Here is a 14518-nt window from a genome sequence, read left to right as displayed (position 1 = left end):
GCATTCAGAATCGTTCGGGTATGAACCTTTTTGAGATAAAAAGTTCAAAAGGTATGTGCGAATGTCCACTTTCGTGATTTGGTAAGCTGTGTTCTGATTGGTCAATCTCAAAGGTTACCTGACGCGACTTCCCATAAAGTTTTGTTAGACTCAGTGGTGGAGTGTAATGAAAAGTACTGAGACTAAGTTTACTTAGACTGATTAGCCCAATGATTATCATCTTATACACAGTAGAATTGTTATATTTTCACAATTTCTCCACTTACTACCAGTATTTGAGCAAATTCAAATAAGGCAACAATTGTCTTGCTTCCTTCAGATGATGACTGGTGTATTCTAGGAATTCTAGAAACATACAGCTGCAAAGGTGAGCAGTCATATACTACCGACTCTCAACAATGACATCTTAGGTGAAGAATCCTCTGCAATGAGGAATCCTCTGTCATCCACTCGATCTCCATGATGGACCTCCATCTCACTTCCTGTCATAAAACCCTCTCTACAATGATGACTGAAGCAAAGAATCCTCAACACTGACATCAGGCATCCAGTACTGTCATCCATCTGATCTCTATGATAGAGTCTCCATCTCAGTTCCTGCCATACAAGCCTCTTCCCTATGATGATATCTCACACCTCTCAGGTACCATGTGTAACGTCTTCATACCTATGACATAACACACCAGCCAAGGTATTCAATACTGTGCCAGGTGGAAGGTGATGACTCACGTCCTCACGATCAAGCCCTACTGACCAGTCAGTATATATAACACAGTTACTGAGCTGAACATGTGGTCACTAGGCAGCTGTCAAATGTCAGAATCACCAATATTTCATGCATATTATTGAAGTCACCAATTCAGACATTAATATCAGTCAATTTTAGCAGGCAATCTATTCCACAGGAAAGATTTGATCTTCTTTTGATGTCAGGATAAAAAAACAGCCCTACTCCCTCCTCCAGCCTCACACATAGTAAGTAGTGTTGTAAACTGTTTTTATCAATAGCAATATCCTTAAAGCGCCACAGGAACGTTAGCCACACATGGTAACCATGTAGAGAAAGAGTAAATGATTGTAACCTCTAGGTGATCCCATCGCTAGATGTAATTAGATAAGGACTACAATACAATCTCTGAAACTTCACTCCACCTGATCCATTTCAATGAAACTCTAAGCATTCAGTAACAAACATGGCCATACTATGACACTGCAATAGAAACGATAAAACCCTTTTAACATCCACAATGTAATCTTGATTGTTCAAATCTCATTATATCGTGAATATGTATTAGTTTCAGCAATATTACTGATGCATAGTGTTGTTGGTAAAAAATTCAGTCTGGACCAGATAATCCAGTAAAATACCAATACGGAGATAACATTACAAATAACAAATTGTTGAAAAGCATATTGCCTGTACTTCCTTCCTTGTGCTGAATGAATTATTCCCATTACTTTTCCAACCTCGTGATATGAACCAAGAATACATCTTTGTTAAAAAGAAGAAGAACAAAAACGTAGTTATTCTAACATTGTAGTTTACTTCCGAGATGTCTCTGAAAGAGCTTTCTTTGTAAGGGTTGTCTAGCATTCCGGACTAGGGAAACATGTTGCAATAAATCTGAGTGTACAGAATGACCCTTCCCACAAACAAGGCAGGTACAGTGTAACCAACCAGATCAGCTGCGTGACAATGATACCAGCGTGGAATCAAGACTGATACAGATGTGAGGATGAAGACAAATGGCTCGTATCGCAGTGGCAACAATAATACTAATCAAAAGGAAACCATCTGTGTTGATGGTGAGAGACCAAGTGTGAGAGACTATCAAATCAAATACACTTCCAAAAACATTCCCTCAAATCAACGCAAACTTCTCCGAGTTTGGATGTTTCAACATAGCCAAGGCAACACAAGGATAACATTAAACTCCCCTTATATTATCAAACATGGCCACAGAACAAATACATTGTGCGCATTCCCACAGGTGCATGAGAAATGAGAGAGTGCCATGGCCCACTTGATAAGCAATGCACCAAAAACATGGAAAGACAATCTGTAAAGTATACATGTACAGAGCTCATGGTTGGAACTAGATGGTTTGTGTAGACACTGGTACTGCCCTTGGTCACATGTGGGAGAGGGTGCTGGGAGGGAGAGAAATTCGGGGCAGAATCAACATGTGGGGACAGAAACCAAAGCAATTCTCAGGTTCACACATTTGTGACAGCAATATAACAAAGTTAGAAGACAACATTAAACACTTGGAAAGATGCTAACAACAAACACTAAATATATTTTTGCCCAATAAAAAAGTGAAAAGTTTTGTCAGTGTTTCACATTTGATCTGCTTGCCATTGCTTGACATTGTCCATCGTTGTTCGTGAATAATTGTAAACATGGGGCAAAATGTTATGACCAGACAAACCAGCAATAAATACTTTCTACAAACAGTGAGGTACTGATACTGACGGAAGCAGTGAATCTGCCCACCAGATTTATTTAATAGTGCTAGACATTTATTTGAAGGCCTATTCCAACATGCAATCCAAAAGGGTTCCACAAACATGTATATGTAGGAGTAAAACAAATTAAATTGTCAAATTGGTACATTTAGGAATGATTGGTAAGTAGGGTTTCATGTTGCCTCAAGCAGTATGTCAACAGCTGGCACATTTGGGAAAATTTGGTAAATCTCAGTAGCATTTTTTTACATATGTCTATGTTACTTAATTTGGTATGAGCTTTAGGACTGGGGACTTGTTTTTAAACACTGTGAATCTTGAAAATTAATTTATTCACCAACATAATATTCCAAGAAAATCTGATACTCTACATATCTCACATACCTCCATGGCTAAGATTCCATTACAACCAAAGGTCTGGGAAAAAGTGACTTAGTACTTATAAGACTCTCACGAACATGCCAAATGCTATCCTGTCTTCAACAACAAAATTCCTCCAATGAAAGAAAACTAAACATAAACTGCACAGACAGACCATGAAACTGAATGGAAGCTGAACACCCTGCCCCACCATGTGACACACCATCAATTGGCAGATGGCGAAACATTGCATCATGGGTCTATCAGCACATGCTTCATTTAGGAGTATATCTGTATCTTGTGTCATTAGTCCCTCATTAGTCTTGTGGAGCGATGGGCTCTGGGCTAGACACTCCTACATCAACACCTGATAAAATGGGCTGCTATCCCAGGCTGGTCTCTGCTTGTATTACATTTTCTCAACAGAATAGCTCACACTTTTATCTGATAAACCAGCTCCTGTAATCACTTGGTAAGGAAATGCTGGGTGAACTCCCAGGCTACACAATTTTTCAGGAGAGTTTCTCAGTGGACTTTCCCAGATATAGGAGTCAGGATGCAATGACTGGTGATCGAGTGGATTCTCAAACAGTGAAGTCAGTTTTGAACTGTATAGAATTTCTGTTGGAACTCTTAGAGTGGTCAGGCTTAGTTTTACGCCGCACTCAACTTTATTCCAGTTATATGGCAGTGGTCTGTAAATAATCAAGTCTGGACCAGACAATCCAGTGATCAACATCATCAGCATTCATCTGCACAGTTGTGAACCGATGACATGTATCTACCAAGTCAGCAAGCCTGACCACCTGATCCCATATGTTGCCTCTTACAACAAGCATAGTCACCTTTTAGGGCAAGCATGAGTTGCTGAAGGCCCATTCTACCCCAGACCTTCATGGGTCTAAAACTCTTAGACAGGAAAGTAAGTAAGTATAAAATCCGGGAAGTACCAGTAGAATGGCACACTGGAGTCACTGCATAGTGGAAGGGCTTTATGATCTCATTGGCACCACTGTTTAGTTTATGCCCCAAAATAATACTAGTCACTAGAACAAAGTAAACAAGGACCACTAGTGGATGCTGATACCGTTAAACACGATCTCATCTAGCCAATACTTTACATAATATAATGACCGGTCAAAGAATGCTGTCTATAACATAAACATCACTATGTGAGTGAGTGACTTGGATTTAACGCTGCTTTTCGCAATGTTCCAGCAATATCACAACTGGGGACACCAAAAAAAATATCAAAAAAATATGATTAAGTAATTCATTCCAAAAAGAGTATTACAATGTGCCAGTCTGACTCATCACCAACCAATAATTGCACTCAAACATAGTCTATGTATTAACAGTTAAATTAAGTCAAAAGATCTCAATTACTCAAACACCATTTTCGTTTTGAAGATGCTTCACAACATAAAACACATGATGGAGTGCTAAATGACAACTCCTCTTCACCTAGTGCCAATATGATGTGTAGATATTGCAACATCCTTGGTATCAAATTCACTCTTTATTGTGGGAGGCTACTATTAAGCAAAAGGTTAAACTTAAAGAGAACTTAAAGGTGTCAGAGAATGTAACAGTATTGAGCCTTGCTACTCAGAAACCATGGAGGGTTTATTCTTCAGTTGAACACTTCACACCTCTACAACTGTCAGACCATCATCGTGACAAATATTTAACTGGTGATTATCTCCATCCTTTAACTCCCAATCCAAATCCATCTAATCCACCTGTCTCCTTCTTTATCAGATTAACGGGACCTCTTTCATAAAAACAGATCTGGTTACGGATATAAATCTGGCGACAAAATCTCTATGCGGGATGGTGTTGATATCCTATCTTTTCAAAATGACCACACTTCTCAACACTGCTCAACTTTATAATGTATCACCCTGATAATTCATTTGTTATCTCATGAAACAAAATCTACAAAAGCACATTTTAATTTTGATATTGAACTCAGACGAATGGCTACTTCAAAGAGATTCATGGTGTGTAATTACTCGCATTTGATCACATATCAAAGAAGGTTTTCTGTTATCAACAATCACATCAACTATTCCAGAATAACAAGTGATAAATCATCCTTGAAACTGGAAAACTCATCAGGGCATTTTCAATCTTGCAAAAAACTGATGGTAATAACAAACAAATGTGTTAATGTAACATCATAACTTCAACATCACAACATACAGTACTACAATGACACAGCTGTTGTTCTCAGGGAAGGACAATTCTCTCCCTAGGGCATTCTGATTCCAATAATTCAGCTGGTAGCTGCAAGTTTGGGACTTGAGCCTCTGTCGCATTATATTTCAACAAAAGTGCATACTATATTTATGCCTCCCCAAGACCAACAAAGAAGCTGAATTCTTCATTTCAAAGCAACGATGTTGGTTGGTAATAAAACCTATAATCAGGAAAACATGGACATGGACAACCTCCTCCACCTCCACACCCACTCCTGCGGGACATGGACAACCTCCTCCACCTCCACACCCACTCCTGTTGGACATGGACAACCTCCTCCACCTCCACATCCACTCCTGCTGGACATGGACAACCTCCTCCACATCCACATCCACATCCACTCCTACTGGACATGGACAACCTCCTCCACACCCACTCCTGCTGGACATGGACAACCTCCTCCACACCCACTCCTCCTGGACATGGACAACCTCCTTCACACCCACTCCTGCTGGACATGGACAACCTCCTCCACCTCCACACCCACTCCTGCGGGACATGGACAACCTCCTCCACCTCCACACCCACTCCTGTTGGACATGGACAACCTCCTCCACCTCCACATCCACTCCTGCTGGACATGGACAACCTCCTCCACATCCACATCCACTCCTACTGGACATGGACAACCTCCTCCACTCTACACCCACTCCTGCTGGACATGGACAACCTCCTCCACACCCACTCCTGCTGGACATGGACAACCTCCTTCACACCCACTCCTGCTGGACATGGACAACCTCCTCCACCTCCACACCCACTCCTGCGGGACATGGACAACCTCCTCCACCTCCACACCCACTCCTGTTGGATATGGACAACCTCCTCCACCTCCACATCCACTCCTGCTGGACATGGACAACATCCTCCACCCCCACACCCACTCCTACTGGACATGGACAACCTCCTCCACACCCACTCCTGCTGGACATGGACAACCTACTCCACACTCACTCCTCCTGGGCATGGACAACCTCCTTCACACCCACTCCTGCTGGACATGGACAACCTCCTTCACACCCACTCCTGCTGGACATGGACAACCTCCTCCACCTCCACACCCACTCCTGCGGGACATGGACAACCTCCTCCGCCTCCACACCCACTCCTGTTGGACATGGACAACCTCCTCCACCTCCACATCCACTCCTGCTGGACATGGACAACCTCCTCCACATCCACATCCACTCCTACTGGACATGGACAACCTCCTCCACACCCACTCCTGCTGGACATGGACAACCTCCTCCACACCCACTCCTGCTGGACATGGACAACCTCCTTCACACCCACTCCTGCTGGACATGGACAACCTCCTCCACCTCCACACCCACTCCTGCGGGACATGGACAACCTCCTCCACCTCCACTCCTGTTGGACATGGACAACCTCCTCCACCTCCACATCCACTCCTGCTGGACATGGACAACCTCCTCCACCCCCACATCCACTCCTACTGGACATGGACAACCTCCTCCACACCCACTCCTGCTGGACATGGACAACCTCCTCCACATCCACATCCACATCCACTGGACATGGACAACCTCCTTCACTCCACATCCACTCCTACTGGACATGGACAACCTCCTTCACACCCACTCCTACTGGACACGGACAACCTCCTCCACATCCACATCCACTCCTACTGGACATGGACAACCTCCTCCACCTCCACACCCACTCCTACTGGACATGGACAACCTCCTTCACTCCACATCCACTCCTACTGGACATGGACAACCTCCTTCACACCCACTCCTACTGGACATGGACAACCTCCTCCACTCCACACCCACTCCTACTGGACATGGACAACCTCCTCCACTCCACACCCACTCCTGCTGGACATGGACAACCTCCTCCACCTCCACACCCACTCCTGCTGGATATGCTGGATATACAACAAGATAGTTTGTCTCCAGTCACTGAATCATATCATTTTCCCTACAGCTTAGTCCTCAACTAACAACAACTAGTGCACATATTTTACAGAAACAAAAGTTGATAGTAGAAAAAATAAATTATTATCAAAAGAAGATTTCCTTCATTTTCATATTTGCCACATTTTCTAGACTTGTGTGGGCTTGCTTGGATATATCTGCTTAAGGGTCTGTATGGCAGACTATAGCCCTCCGTGTGATGCTAAAGTTCTAAATTAAGCAAATCTAGATTTCCCCATGAGAATCTCTGGCCCCCATGTGTCTGCTTTCCAATTTAAATGGGTTTATTTGTTACAATCAAAATTATATCTATACAGAGACAATGCTTAGTCTAGGATATATGGTGAAGGGGGGGATACACAGGGTAAGCGCATGTCACAGCCCATTGCTTCACTGCTGCCATCCTGCTGTCAAACTGGATGGGTGGACCGCACAGACAGGCTGTAAGCAATGCCTGGACCACTGGCAGGGAGGGATAATCGAGACCATGTTTGTTTGCCAAGAGTTGGAAGTGTTTTCTCAAGTCTGAAGGTGAAGGAGCTAAGATAGAACTGCAACCTCTACTGATGGGGTGTGTGGTTGGACCAGTTGTTTCCATTTTCAAACTTGAGCTCATTCTTCTTTCATACAGAACACTTCAGAATATAACTTTCTTGGAAAAGATAAAATGTCAAACAAGCTAACGATAGAGTTACACAATGTAACACTGATATTCAGCTTGGTGGTAACAAAAATTTGACTTCACCTGAAAATGAATGCAATACCACATATCTGTTAGTGATATGAGCAAGTGATATGAGCAAGTGATAATTCAGTTAGCAATGTAACGGACACATACACAACACCTTATCGCACAAACATTACAGATTTATAATAAGTCAGAGTAAGAGTACATATCAGAGCAGACCTGTGAAGGTCCAGGGTAAAATAGACCTTCAGCAACCCATGCTTGCCGTTAAAGGCGACTATGCTTGTTGTAAGAGGCCACTAATGGGATCGGGTGGTCAGGCTCGCTGACTTGGTTGACACATGTCATAACTTTCCCAGATGCGCAGATCGATGCTCATGTTGTTGATCACTGGATTGTCTGGTCCAGATTCGATTATTTACAGACCGCCTCCATATTGCTGGAATATTGCTGAGTGCGGCATAAAACTAACCTCACTCACTCACATATCACAGCAAGCACAGATCAGAGCAAGCTTATGTGAGTGAGTCATGTTGATTTATGTTGCAGCTACAATATATCAACAATCCCTGTGCAGTCTGTGCTTAAAAGATAATTTAATCTGTACCAGACAAGACAAGGAGCAGTCATATATACTGTAGGTACCAACTTACTGCTGGATGAATAGCGGCATAATTCATGTACATAAATTACTCTCTACAATCATTACATTCATTAAAAAGTTTTCACAATGCCACCAAAAATATTAACCTTATCTTCAGGGATCAATTCTGATGACCAGAATCAAACATTTAACATATTTAAACAAAGTTAATGCATAAAAAAGTGTGGGATTGTCTTACCTCAATAAAGTTTGCTAGCAGTGCACAGCTAAGCTCTTGTTCCAGGATGTGTCGATTTGATTGGCTGTTGAAGCAGCAGGAAATTAGGGTGGGAAACAGAACGTTGGTCAGTCTTGGGTCGCTGAAGTACTGGAACGGCAGTGCACACAACTGCTGCAACACTGTTGGAGGCTGGCCGGACTGGACAAACATCTGAAACAAATGTCATTGTTTACAATGAAAGTCACAAAATGTCAATATTCCCCTACATAGGTAGTTTGGCCAAGCTTTTAACCATCAGTTTACTTATCTATAATGAGTGAGTGAGTTCAGTTTTATGCCTCTTTTAGCAACAATGGCAGCAAAATCATGATGAGTCACAAGAAAAGGGCTTCACAAATTGAACCCATATCAGGAATCAAACCTTAATCTTCAGAGTGACAAGCGAACACTTTAACCACTAGGCTACCAACTCTGCCTATACTGTAAATATGCACCTCTTACTTCATTTGCTTATTCTCCTGCAGAAGCAAACAGGTTCACTAAGTCATCCTACTCTGACGGTGACTGAAGATTCCCTGCTTCAGGCCTGACTACACTGTGCTGGCCAATGTGGTAATGTAACTACAAAACTACAAATACAGGAGCAAAACATCATTTAATCACTTGACAAATGATAAGGCTGATCAGCACTTGCCTTGGACACACAAGAGAAGAATGAAGATTGCTTTATGCCACAGTCAGCAATCCCCTGGCTGACAGTATGATCTACAATCCTTGCCATCACAGTACCAATCAGCCACATGAGAAATCCTGACAATCCATTGCAATTTGTTAGCTCTTGTGACAAACACTGTCTGCACTCAAATCCCCAAAGTAAATGTCAAATGAAAAAGCACACAATGGCATTGCAGTGGTATTTTAAAGACCCTAACCAATGTCCTTGCATAAATCTGCATAACTCAGTAGGTGCAAAGTTCCTCATGTTCCAGATAAGCAAGTGAATGAGAAATGACACACCATCAGATATGAGAGAAGATGGCAGCACATGTTGGACAACTTCAATGCCAGGCAATAGAAGGCCTACCTCAGACACTAACTCTTTAGGTGATAAGCAAGACATATATAAACAAAACCTTCTGATAGGAAATGAATACCTGACTGAAAACAACATGAAAGCATAATCTTCACAACTGTTTTCCACATGAGAGGTAATTATTATAAAAACGTCAATTCTAATCTACTCACTCACTCTTTTCAGCAATCCTCTCTCCAATAACCAATTTCCTTATTAACAACAAAATAAAAGATATACTTTGTGTACTCAGCTATTTGAACTTTTTCCCAAATCACTTCCAAGACTGATCATCTTAACAGGGAAAGAAGGGTCTGGTGGGTTTTGCTGATTCAGCATTACATTTCAAGGGTCCCAAAACATTTCAAAGGTTTAGACAAGAATCCCTTAACCTTTATTCAGATTTTTACACTCAAAAGTACTTTCACAAAAACCTTGTTGACACATTATCAAACTTTTGCCCATAATACAATTTCTCTGTTAAATATGGAAATGTAATTAATTTACAGTTTTAAGTATATTTTCATAAGATTCAACAACGTCTCATGACATGTTCAGGTATCCAATGTATAAATAACTACTGGTCTCTGTAGTTAGCACACAAGATAAGAGTCCATACCATGCACACTATACAAGCCAGTGTAAAAACTAAACCCAAGCACGGTATGGCACAGGATACATCATTAGGATAGCTGTGTGAGACAACTAAAGCACAGAACTTCCACTGAAAGTCCCAACAGAATTCTGCTACTGTCTACCAAGCCCAGAGGTGATAAGAAACTCGTCATGGGCCAGTTTCCTGTTACAGGATATTTTGATAAGCTCAAAAATTAATAAAGCCGAGTCCAGGGACCAAGCACTGGCTCTCTGATACCCTGATCTTCGAGGAACTGGCAGCCAGATAGTCCCCCTGAGACCCCCATGCAATTTATCTTCCATTCAGTGGTCAATTGATTTCATCTCTCAACTTGATCATCTTTCAAAATAAATGAAACACAGATCATTTGTGGATACTGCCAATGCCTTTTGTCTGGTAGCAAAACAAAGAATTAAAGTGCAGTTGGGAAGCTTTCAGTCGATTCTGTACCATGAAAACAATGTGCTAAGTGTCTGGGCCACACTGTCAAGGAGAGATTGGTTCAACATATCACTGCACACAAAAGTATTAGGGGCACTTCTTAAAGCCAACTTGACACTGGAGTATCTAGCATTTATTCAGGTCCATTATTTAGCAGTCAACTGGCATGGCTATTGGATAGCTGACCTCACTAAATGTTGTTTGGCCATAAATATCTGTCTTTTACAGTTTTTCAAACGGTACTGGTAAAAGCAATTTGATACTGATGGTGAGATTGTAATGCAATACGTATTTTAAACTCTACCAATATTTCAATCTTTACAGAAATAGGGAGCCTGATATACCAAGTCTCTCTCTATGTAATGTGACATAGCATCGTTTCATACATCACTCAAGTACAATAATTTGTAAACCTATCTATAGAGAAACAGGCATGACAGTCACACTTCTTAAATTTTTTTTATGTGTTTTTTTTTCTCACAAATTTAATTTTATCAGAAAATAAATAATCCCACAGAATTAAAAGTGCATATGACATAACACAAAGCTTAATTTTCTCATTGGGTGATGTACGAACAGACTATCCAGCCAATATAGCCAAACAAAAAGAGACTCTCTCAAACATTCACACACAGAGATACAGATAGTCAGACAGACACTCTGGGAGATGTGCTGCAAGTCGTTACACATCCATCATTAGGTCAAGATCACAAAAATTAGATTTTGTTCTTAAATAGTTGGCCAATCTAACTCCTCCCATTAACCTATGGAGAGGCCAGCAAGTATCTCTTCAGCATCCTCATCAAGTCATTGACAGTAACTGAAGAAGTAGGAAAAGTGAGTTTTATTGAGCCAAAACAATTAGAATTGTTTTTCACCTACCTTTAAAATGTCAACAGCTTTTAGTTGGGAGCCCTTTCACATAAAAAATGATTTATCTAGAGCTTTTTTAAGTTGAGTCAATATTGCAGACTTTAACCATATTACACAAAATCCAAGACTTCTCCTTGTCATAATAACCCTAGGAGGAGCTGGTAGTAATGTAGCCAAGTAGAATAGCCTGTTACACTGTACTATGCCAAAGTACTGGCTTTAATCTAACTCACTACCTCATTCCACCCTCACCATTTTACATTGCCAATTGAATATCTAAATCTCAGAATTGTATTCAAATTAGAATAAAGATGTTTAACAAATGATCATAGAGTCAAATTACTATTATTGGTTACTACATTGTATGACAAGTGGGTATGCACATTAAATGAAACACCAAGAGCAAACCAATACCAACAATTTGAATCTATGATCGTTTGTGACTTGTTAAGGTCCAGGGTAGAATAGGTCTTCAACAACACATGCTTGCCATAAAAGGCAACTGTGTTTGTCGTAAGAGGTGACTAACGGGATCAGGTGGTCAGCCTTGCTGACTTGGTTGACACATGTCATCTGTTCCCAATTGTGCAGATCGATGCTCATACTGTTGATCACTGGATTGTCTGGTCCAGACTTGATTAATTACAGACCACCGCCATACAGATGAAATATTGCTGAGTGCAGCATAAAACTTAACTCCCTCACTCACTATGATTGTTTGTTGAGCAACTCTTTAGTGTTTCGTTGAATAAAATTCAAGGCTGTAAATGTTCAAATGGCAAGGTAAAATTACAAGGATTTGCAATCTTAATTCCACTTTATCTGATTAACGTATTTGTTAAAAGTGAAATTCATAGGTACATTTTCACTGCAAACAGACTTTTGTATTTTGAACAATTCTTCAATAATCAAATATCTTCCATGACCAAACTGTTGAAATTCATAAAAGTATCAAGATATTTGAATGAAACATGTGAATTATTGTGCATTCTAGTGCTTACAGTGTTTCTGACCTATAAGCCAATATTAGTTTACATGTTATTTATATTTTTATATCTGAGTTGATATTGTTCCATAAAGGTAACCTAACTGGTAGTCAAGAATTATGAAAAAGACAAATATACACAGTACATATTTTAGACATCAATAAAGCCAAGATAACATCATAATTGTCATGCAGGTGCAGAATGTTCACTGAGGAATGAAATCTGTATTTTGCCTAAATCTCAATTTCAATGTTCATCACATTTCAAATCATGGCATCATAGCAGCGTAAAAATGTCTTTGATAAGGAATGGTCCGATTCAAAAGGCATTCACTTTCAAGCAAGGTCCCATAAAGTAGGAATAAATGTCCTGTTTCTTTGACAGTTTGATGCTTTGCCTATGAATCTTAACTCCTTGACTTCATAATGGCAACTGACGGACAACAATGTTGTTACACCAAGCACAAGCAGGCCTGCTTAAATTACAGAGCAAATGTAAACCCACACAAGCAGCCATCCTCAGGAGATATGTGCACAATTTTCAACAAGCAGTTTTTAAACATTTTCCAAATTTCTGTTCCCAAAAGATTGTCAAGCTGACTTGATACACACAGATATCTTGACGTATTGTATGTGTGACCTGCTCTTACATTGTGTGTATGTGTATTTATTCAATGCTTACAGTGCATCTTCATCTAATGAAATATTTTCAGCCAAAGCAAATGTCAATCTAAGATCAAGGGTGTAAATTCTTGTGGAAGCAGTAAGTCCTTCAACATCCCTACTTATCTACATCACACCACAAATATCAGCATTGTCAGTAATACTCTTAAATTGTGTTCTTATAAAACAAACCTTACAGGGATCTCACTACCAAGCACCAGGATTGCTCAAATAAATTGGTAGAAGACTCTTTCAACAGCTACTTCACACAGAAACCCTATTTTGTTATTGAACAGATCTTCCAAATACAAAACACTAATTAACAGAAGGTAATTTGAAATCTTTATCTTAAAATAACAACCATTCCAAGTTGCTTCAATTTATGTGAAAAAATATGGGTGCAAAAAAACCACTAAAGAAAACCAGCTTTTACAATTCAAACATTTAACATATTTGAGTCATTACAGATTCAGATGGCCCAAAAGATAGGAAAGCCGGAGGTTGAGAGTAATTTCTGGTGATAAGTTGATCAAAGTTGTGTTGACATGAGTGACTGGAACCCTCCCCTTTCTGTTACAAATTATATTCACATCTATCTGCCTGTTGGAAAACTCTGCACATTTCAAACATCACCCCACAGTGACAACATAAATCACAAAAACTTTCATTGGTCAGAATTGTTGTGTTCAACACAGCAATCTTGAATACACTTCCCTCGCAAGTTATGTTACAATCACGTGCTTCTAATTTACCAACATTCTTTTTATTTCCTGTTTCTACGATGTTTTTCAGGGCAAAGGAATTTTTCGTTAGCAAGCTAGCATAACTCATTGCACCTTTGGATTGAGGGAAACACAGAAAATAATTAAAGGCAGATTAAGTCAGTGTGGGTTCCTTAGCATGATAGCTCCATCCCGCCAACTTCACTCTCAAACTGGCATAAATCGCTTCATTCATAAACGGTTAGGTCGTACCAGATCATAACTGTCGACTTGCTCCAGTCCACATTTGAGTAACGAGAAAGGCTGCACATGGCAGGAATAACCCTTTAGTTTCAGAGGCTCATAATTGTAGAAGTCATATCTCACCCCTACAGACAGTCAAGAGGAGATTAGTCCAGGGATTCTCCCACTTTCAGACATCAGGAGAAGTTCAGGCAATACTAGTCAAATTGAATTTCATATCAGCTCATAAAGCTGACACCTTATCAGAGGTAAAACAAAGGCATCAGTGACAAGTATTGTGAAGATGCACTAATCGAGCATATCTGACATGTTGGAACAGAGACAAGGACATAACAC

General features: G+C 40.5%; 1 protein-coding gene across 1 annotated transcript in view; it reads right to left on the bottom strand.

Moving 5' to 3' along the window:
* Window positions 1-14518, bottom strand: part of LOC137278282 (S phase cyclin A-associated protein in the endoplasmic reticulum-like) — a 97750-nt gene that overhangs the window by 16205 nt on the left and 67027 nt on the right. The window contains exon 27 of the mRNA XM_067810522.1: window positions 8565-8756. Within this exon, the coding sequence (XP_067666623.1) occupies window positions 8565-8756 (192 nt within the window). The remainder of the gene's footprint in view (window positions 1-8564; window positions 8757-14518) is intronic.

The sequence above is a fragment of the Haliotis asinina genome, chromosome 3 (genome assembly GCF_037392515.1).
Source record: "Haliotis asinina isolate JCU_RB_2024 chromosome 3, JCU_Hal_asi_v2, whole genome shotgun sequence".
Taxonomy (NCBI): Eukaryota; Metazoa; Mollusca; class Gastropoda; order Lepetellida; family Haliotidae; genus Haliotis; species Haliotis asinina.
This window is presented reverse-complemented; position numbering and strand designations above follow the sequence as displayed.